The sequence below is a fragment of the Mastomys coucha genome, unplaced genomic scaffold (assembly GCF_008632895.1).
Source record: "Mastomys coucha isolate ucsf_1 unplaced genomic scaffold, UCSF_Mcou_1 pScaffold14, whole genome shotgun sequence".
Classification (NCBI taxonomy): domain Eukaryota; kingdom Metazoa; phylum Chordata; class Mammalia; order Rodentia; family Muridae; genus Mastomys; species Mastomys coucha.
In genome coordinates, this window is record NW_022196896.1 from 118,594,680 (window position 1) to 118,602,271 (window position 7,592).

At 55.4% G+C, this 7,592-nt stretch overlaps 3 protein-coding genes across 6 annotated transcripts in view; 2 read left to right on the plus strand and 1 right to left on the minus strand.

The window, feature by feature from the left end:
• Positions 1–2,078, minus strand: part of Ankmy1 (ankyrin repeat and MYND domain containing 1) — a 48,543-nt gene extending 46,465 nt beyond the window's left edge. The window contains exon 1 of one of the 2 annotated variants that reach the window (XM_031368455.1): positions 1,444–2,078. In XM_031368455.1, coding sequence (XP_031224315.1) covers positions 1,444–1,505 — 62 coding nt within the window. In that variant the 5' untranslated portion in view covers positions 1,506–2,078. The remainder of the gene's footprint in view (positions 1–1,443) is intronic. The other variant, XM_031368454.1, reaches the window with a different exon arrangement.
• On the plus strand, positions 1,638–3,046 carry Dusp28 (dual specificity phosphatase 28). 2 transcript variants are annotated; one of them, XM_031368460.1, is made up of 3 exons: positions 1,641–2,078; positions 2,233–2,351; positions 2,880–3,046. In XM_031368460.1, exons 1-3 carry the CDS (start codon positions 1,710–1,712, stop codon positions 2,947–2,949), a joined length of 558 nt encoding a protein of 185 aa, XP_031224320.1. In that variant the 5' UTR covers positions 1,641–1,709; the 3' UTR covers positions 2,950–3,046. The 2 variants fall into 2 exon arrangements, with proteins under 2 accessions (XP_031224321.1, XP_031224320.1); XM_031368461.1 differs by lacking the exon at positions 2,880–3,046 and having other exon boundaries at positions 1,638–2,078; positions 2,233–2,355.
• A 2,481-nt stretch (positions 3,047–5,527) lies between these two features.
• Positions 5,528–7,592, plus strand: part of Rnpepl1 (arginyl aminopeptidase like 1) — a 10,060-nt gene continuing 7,995 nt past the window's right edge. The window contains exon 1 of one of the 2 annotated variants that reach the window (XM_031368463.1): positions 5,528–6,381. In XM_031368463.1, the coding sequence (XP_031224323.1) occupies positions 5,869–6,381 (513 nt within the window). In that variant the 5' untranslated portion in view covers positions 5,528–5,868. The remainder of the gene's footprint in view (positions 6,382–7,592) is intronic. The other variant, XM_031368462.1, reaches the window with a different exon arrangement.

The following is a 7,592-nucleotide window of genomic DNA, read 5'->3' on the forward strand; positions in this document are numbered from 1 at the left end:
CCTCTCCCCCCCCCTCCCCCAGATGCCTCTGGCTAGACTCACCGCCATTTCTACAATAAAAACCTTCTGCTGGGCAGGGCTGGTGCATACCTTTAATGCCAGCACTTGGGAGGCAGAGGCAGGCAGATCTCTGAGTTCGAGGCCAGCCTGGTCTGTAAAGTTCCAGGACAGCCAGGGCTACACAGAGAAGTCCTGTCTTGAAAAACACAAAATAATAAACACATACATACATGCATACATACATACAAACCTTCTCTTTAACCATACCTTGGAGCAGTCATGCCCTCAATTTGTACACTAAAATCCGTGACTATGGGATAAAACCGTTTGGACTATACTAACAGACTACTAGCTTCCTCCAACCCAAAGGTTAAGAAATGTCACCAGAGAATATCTGAAACCTGTACCAAATTTCGCCATTCTGCTATAACCCACTTACCTGATGTTTCCACCAACATATTTGAAAAATGCCTTAATTTTGTTCTGTGACTATACATGCCAGTGAAACTTTGTACATTGAAACAAGCAATTTGGGGCAACCTGAAGCCATGTTGCCAGCCATGGCTATTCATACTTAACTCAGTCCCTTTGAGGTTAGAACTTTTTTCTGACCACATATGGCTTTCCTGTCCCAGTAAAGTCAAGTCAGTTCCTTCCTTAGGGGGTCAAAAAGGTAGACAGTTGCTGGTGAGGCCTCCTCCACCTGTGCTGGCAGCCAGGCCAACCTGGGCACACAAGACCAGGCTACAGGCTACAGTCACGACCTGGGAGTCACCAAGACTTAGTAGTAGGAGTAGAGATGGTAGGAATATTTTTTCTCTTTGGCAAGATTACTGAAGAACTGGATGGTGGGGATGTAAGGAGTAATTGAAACTGACTTCTAGTTGCATATTGTAACCATGAAAGTGAAACTAAAACAAAATTGAAACTGAAATTAAGTATCTAGGGCTGCCAGATGGTGGTACTTCACAAAAACTATCTTCTAAAGTTCTGGACATCAGGAAAAAAAATTGACTTTCATAGACACGAACATTTCTCTTTCTAATTTTTAAAATTATTTTGTGAGCGCTTGTGTATATGAAAGGGCACCCAGCGCAGGTCAGAGGAAAACTTGCAAGAGTCGGTTCTCTCCTTCCACTGTGTGGGTTCCAGGAACAGAACTTAGGGTCATCAAGCTTAGCAACAGTTGGCGCCTTCGCCCACGGAGTTAACTCCACAGGTTCACTAAATAACTCTAAATAGCCTTTGGGAAGTCACAGTACTGATCCAAACAACTAACGATTACGTTAAAACAAACAAACAAACACCTGGTCCATGAAGACGAATTCAGTGGTAGTTTTATTGTATACGAACCATGTTTTACAAAAGAAAAAACTGAGGGAGCCAAGGAATACTAGAAATACTAGAAAGCATTTAACGAAAGGGAACAGAGCTGCAACTGACCTGTGGCCCGCTGTCCTGGGCAGAGGGCCAGCCCCTTGGCCCTCACTAAAGACGCTAGTCATAAGAGCTAGACCAGGGCGGATGAAGGGCCTCCCAGTCCTGCAGCCAAATCGCCAGCTGCCGGCCCCACCCACCGTCAATTTAGCCAATCCTGAGCCGAAGCCAGGAAAGGCTCCGCCCAACGAGCGGGTGAGGTCGCCTCCTAGTGGCCAGAGCCAGGGCCTCGCGACTCGCAGCCCCTAGATGACCCTAGGGTCGCAGGGCTCATGGGCACCTCCGAGGCCGCGCAGCCGCCGTTCGCGCGCGTCGCCCCCGCGCTCTTCATCGGGACTGCGCGAGCCGCGGGCGCGACGGAGCTGCTGGTGCGCGCGGGCATCACCCTGTGCGTCAACGTCTCCCGCCAGCAGCCCGGGCCGCGCGCACCCGGAGTGGCCGAGCTGCGCGTGCCCGTGTTCGACGACCCAGCCGAGGACCTGCTGACGCACCTGGAGCCCACCTGCGCCGCCATGGAGGCCGCGGTGCGCGACGGCGGCTCCTGCCTCGTGTACTGCAAGAACGGCCGCAGTCGCTCAGCCGCCGTCTGCACCGCCTACCTCATGCGGCACCGCGGCCGCAGCCTGGATCGCGCCTTCCAGGTGCGCGCTTCCAGGGGCGGGCCTTCCGGGGCCGGTCCCCGCAGAGGGACAGAGGGGCTCTTCCGGGGCGGGCTCCACCCTCCACACTCCGGGGCGGAGCCTCTGCACCCCGGACTGACTTTCGGATCTCTCACCGTAGCTCTCTTGATTACAGATGGTGAAGAGCGCCCGCCCGGTAGCCGAGCCCAATGTGGGTTTCTGGGCTCAGCTGGAGAAGTATGAACAGACCCTTCAGGCCCAGGCCATCCTGCCCCGGGAACCCACTGATCCTGAGTAAGCTGCTGGGTGACCAAGTGTCTTCTCTGCCTTTCCACTCGGATGTTGCCCCATCTTGATGGTAGTACAGGAGTGTCTACTGAATAGGGGAACTTTGTTTATTCGTCAGGTTTGGGTCAAATCCAAACCAGCACGTTTTAGGTAGACAAACTGCGTGAAGGAGGATAGAGTCTGGGAAGCCTACAGACAGTTGATAAGGAGTGACAAACCAAGAGTCCTAAGCTGCCTGCTCCAAGGGAGTGCCTGGGTTTGTAGGCAGAACCTCTCTGTCTCCCGAACTTCTGGTCCCTTAGATATGAACATAGTGTCTCCCAGCACGGCTTACAGCTGCTATGCCATGGAAGGGAGGCGGTGCACAAGGTGGCTGAGAGACAGCAGCCGCCCACCTCCCACCTCGTTACTTAACCTGTATCAACATCAATGTCTGACCTAGCGTTGTCAAGCTCCCATTATGTCCTGTGTGTTATCTTCCCCAGCTGGCAGGCAGGCCCATCAACTGCCACCTTGTGTTGATTTCTCTTGTAGTTCAGACACAGCCTCGCTTAGACACCTGTTTCCATCAGAGCCCTGCAAATGTAGCCACGATCTAAAGTAATAGTGGGTGAAGAGCAAAGAACCACGTTGGCTACGTGTGTAAATTACAGATGTGTGTCCTCTGGTTAATCGGTGAATAAATAAGAAAGTGGATAAACTCCCTGCGTTGCTATTTATGGTTTCCCTTTTTTTTTTTTTTTTTTTTTTTTTTTTTTTTTTTTTTTTTTTTTTTGAGACAGGGTTTTTCTGATAGCCCTGGCTGTCCTGGAACTCACTCTGTAGACCAGGCTGGCCTCGAACTTAAAAATCCGCCTGCCTCTGCCTCCCAGGTGCTGGGATTAAAGGCGTGTGCCACCACCGCCCCACCATGGTTTCCCATTTCTACTCCCTGTTCATGATCTCTGGGGCCTGAGTGGTTTGTCTGTATCAGCTTCTTCTAGCAGGTCATAATCTGTCACCACCCAACACAATAACTCCTGTTTGGCTCCCTGAAGAGCCTAAAAGGTTTGGTCGTATCTGCTTCTATGCATAAAGACATATTAGGTCCCCAGGTGGAGGGCTCTCCATTAGAATGAAGAATAAAGGTTTCTTACCTAGCAGAACTCAAAGCTAAGGGGACATGAGGTACACAGTTCGTGATCGAGACTCTGGGGTGCTAGTAAACACCACCTTCTCCACCTGCCCCCACACTCCTGGCTTCTGGCTGTGGTGAACAAGCCATTCAGTGGCCACCGGTGCAAAATGTATAGGGAGCACCGGTCCTAGAGGGGTGGGTGGCTGGCACTATCCATTTCAGGAATGCTGCACAAGCTAGCTAGTCTGACCACTGAGCTTCCTTCCCCTAGGTCCCTTATGTTTATCCCTTAAAGGAACTATTGCTACTGTCCCCATTGAGCCATTGAAGCTGCAGTGGCTTGCAAGAGAACAGGGCTCCACGCCCAGGTTTGCACCCAAATTGTGTAGCTGGTCCCTGCTCACACCACCTTCCAAGAGGCCACTGCCCTTCCATCAGGGTAGGGTATATCTCCTAACCTGCTAACCTAAATGACTAGAGTAAGTCACTTAGAGATGACAAAGGTACAAGGGACATAATGCCCAGGTTGAAAGTTATCTGTGGGGTGTGTCCGGAACTTTTTATTTCCACCAGCTCAGTTCTTGGAGCTTTGGCCAGACCAAGCATTTCCGCCCCAGGGACTACAGGACTGTCTCCAAACACTTCTTAAGAACCTTGGGTGTGACACTGACTGTAACCACAAGGGGGCTCTCCGGGTAGCTTATCAGTGTTAGGAGGACAGGTTCTTGGGCTGGTCACAATGATGGTGAGGGATTTTGGAGGCTTGGAGATTGCAGTCTACTGACTCCACAGTACAAAATGTCCTCTTGGTCTCAAAAGAGCCGTGTTGGCTCCTTATTTAAATATGGCAGCACACCCAGCCCGCCTGTAGAAATCGAGTAGCTGGATCAAGGCTGCCCCGTACAACAACTTCTGATTGCAGAAGGAAGGATCACCAAGACAGAAATGAGAAGACCCCTACCTCTGTGGGTCCAATTTGACACTGGGCTGGGGGACCCCTACAATCTACATCATTTGGACAAAAGGAACCCAGGCCAATAAGACTGTCCAATTATCTACCTTCATAGATAATCTGTGGACAGGCCACTGGAAACCTGAAAGCAGCGATAACCTTAACTCTGGGTCCCCTCACTCTTTTTAACTCAGCTGGCTGCACCCACTCCATATACAGCCAAGGATGACTGAGAGCTATTGATGTGTTTCTCTCCACCTCCCAAGTGCTGGAATTCTGAGGGCTTTTCCCTCATGCCCCATCTTCCTCCCTCTAATCCTTGCCTCTGAATGATAGCGTGAGCCCTGGAGTCTGAAATGAGGGCTCCAGGAGTGATCCCATGTTCTGCCAGCTAAGAAGGCACATGGAGACATGAGGGACCCCGGCTAAAGGAAACCAAGCTGCACCTGTGGCCTGCTCTCCACTTAGCTGTGCCTCTCACCTGTGGAAGGAGGGCTGGACCACTTGACTTACATTTGGGGAGACTGAATCCAGACAGCTGGGCACTCCGGAGAAGTGACACTACAGCCACACTCTCAGAGCAGGAGACAGAATGTGTCTTTCCTGAATATTCCCCCAGCTTTAAAAGTCCCTCTCCCTCAGAATCTGTTCCTGCCTCCTCCCGATAGACAGCAGGGCACCTCTGTCCACCTTGTGTTGGTCCTGGTATTGGACAGCTCAACCTTTGAATGGTCTAGTTGCGCTAGCCATTTTACCCCTGCAGCCCTGCAGCCCTTACACTGGAGCCTCAAGACAGAACTGCGTTCATCAGTGTGTCTTCACTCCACACACATCTCGACAACAACAAGCCGATCCTAAAACCTGGCCAGTGCAACTGACAGTTTCTTTTTATGCCTAATTTGAATCTAAATAGCCACACCTGTAAGGGCTCTGTTACTTGATCGCCGTGCATTTTCTCAAGCCGCTTTGCACCCCATAGCTACTGCCCAGGCCAACCGGAGCAATCGCATCAGACTAACCACAAGAATCGTTCCCCGAGTCTGAGGACCGACTGGAAGAGATGTCACCTGCGTCCCAGGGAAAGCGGCGGTCCCGCCTCCAAGACTACCCCGCAAGCCGTAGCTACAGCGCGCAGGCTGAGGACGCACAGCCTTCCCGGGCGTCCTGCCTGGCGTTGTGTTCCGCCGCTCGCGCCGCGTCGGTGCACAGGCCCCGGGCCGCACACAGCGCCCCCGGTGGCTGCCGAGCCCAGCCTGAGCGGGGCGGCGCACGGCGCGGGGACGGGCCGGGCGGCTCCCGGCGCGACTTCCTGTTGTGCCCGCGCCCCACCGCCACCGTCGCCGCCACTACCACCGCCACCGCCACCACCACCGCCACCGCCGCCCGGGCCCCTCGCCCACTGCCCGCGGCCTGCAGCGGCCGCCGCCCATGGATTTCACCTAGCGCCGGTGGTCATGGCGGCGCAGTGCTGCTGCCGCAAGGCGCCCGGCGCCGAAGCCGCGCCCGCCCGCCCGCCGCCGGAGCCGCCGCCCGCCCTGGACGTGGCCTCGGCCTCCAGCGCGCAGCTCTTCCGCCTCCGCCACCTGCAGCTGGGCCTGGAGCTGCGGCCCGAGGCGCGTGAGCTGGCCGGCTGCCTGGTGCTGGAACTGTGCGCGCTACGGCCCGCGCCCCGCGCGCTCGTGCTCGACGCGCACCCGGCCTTGCGCCTACACTCGGTCTCGTTCCGCCGCGCCTCCTCCGCCTCCGAGTCGCCCTGCGCCTTCGCCTTCCCTGCCCCGGGGTCGGGACCCCCGCTGCCCGCCTTCGCCGACGCGCCTGGCGCGGAGTCTGCCGGCTGCCCGCTGGCCTTCAGGCTGGATCCATTCACCGACTATGGCTCCTCTCTGACCGTCACACTGCCTCCCGAGGTGCAGGCGCACCAGCCCTTCCAGGTCATCCTACGCTACACCTCCACCGACGCCCCCGCCGTGAGTCCCGCCCGGGGGAGCCATCTGGATTGTGGGTGGTCAGCGGGGCTCTGAAAGCACCCCTCGCTTCACTGCTGGGTCAGCTGCTCCCTGCTCCTGGGACACCTGCAGAGAGCGAGGGGCAGCCTGGCCCAAGAGTCCGCCCCGGGTGGCCATGATCATTCTCAGATGTTGCCTACAAGTTCTTGGGACCTTTGAGTAGAGCCCCAGGTCCAGGCCGGTGGACAGTGGAGACACTCGACTGTGTGTTTCTCGGGGGAGGGGGGAAACGACGACTTCCCGTCTTGTACCCGTATCTGGGTACATCTGGGTACAAGAGCAGCTTCTGGTGGGGCTCTGCTAAGCGAGCTGTAAGGATTCCTGCATTGAGGGGTGTTCTGGGAGTGCCTGATACAGAAGGGCCACCCTGTGACCTGGACCTCCAGCGGGCTTGAGGACACCCGGGTCTGTTCTCTGGAGGTGGAATGAGGGACAGTGGATGACAGACAAGGCCTTGTAAGCTGTGAGGCGTGGCTTGGGGCTCCCTACGCTGTATTGTGACATGCTGGGGCAGGTGTGCTCCACCTCCCAGTAGACACACGGGGCTCTGCTTAGGCTTTAAGCACGGGGCACCCAGCATCCCACAGGCCCTGATGGAAAAGCCAAGGATGTAAAGCTAGCGCTGGGGCACGCACGGGTCAATGGGTTTGCAGAATGGAGCGGAACCTTTGACTCCTGAAGCATGGTTCCTCCCTCCAGCTCCCCAGGTAGGAGTGCTCATATGACATCTACCATGGATACACAGCGCACAGGCAGCAGCTCTGCAGGGTCCTTGGAAGGTCCATCTGCCCTCGCCTGGGGAGCCCAAAGGAACAGGCCAGGAGCCACAAAGGGACAAGTTGACATCTGGGCAGAAAAAAGCCCAGATGGGATTCACATCTGTGGGCTTCCCGCACTCTTCTCATGAGTCTTGATTGGGGCTTGCCACCTCTTTCCATAGTCCCTGCCATGCCCCTGCAAACAGGGCTCAGCCCTCTGCCGGCTGTGGTAGAGCCTCTGCAGATGTTAAGCCTGCTTCTTAGTGTGCCAGGTGAAAACTGATGAGTGAGCCACTTCCTGGCGGCCTCTTGCGAATGCTGTTTGTGTTTGCTCTGCCATTAACAGCAGAGTGATGAGAATGGAGCCCTCATCGCTGCAATCGATGAGGCCAGGGGAGAAGTGTGTGTGTGTGG

Coding starts and splice junctions, on each gene's coding strand:
- Dusp28 (XM_031368460.1), top strand. CDS start 1,710: ATGGGCACCTCCGAGGCCGCGCAGCCGCCGTTCGCGCGCGTCGCCCCC. Junction 2,079..2,232: donor GCCTGGATCGCGCCTTCCAG/GTGCGCGCTTCC, acceptor TCTTGATTACAG/ATGGTGAAGAGCGCCCGCCC. Junction 2,352..2,879: donor CGGGAACCCACTGATCCTGA/GTAAGCTGCTGG, acceptor TTTCTCTTGTAG/TTCAGACACAGCCTCGCTTA.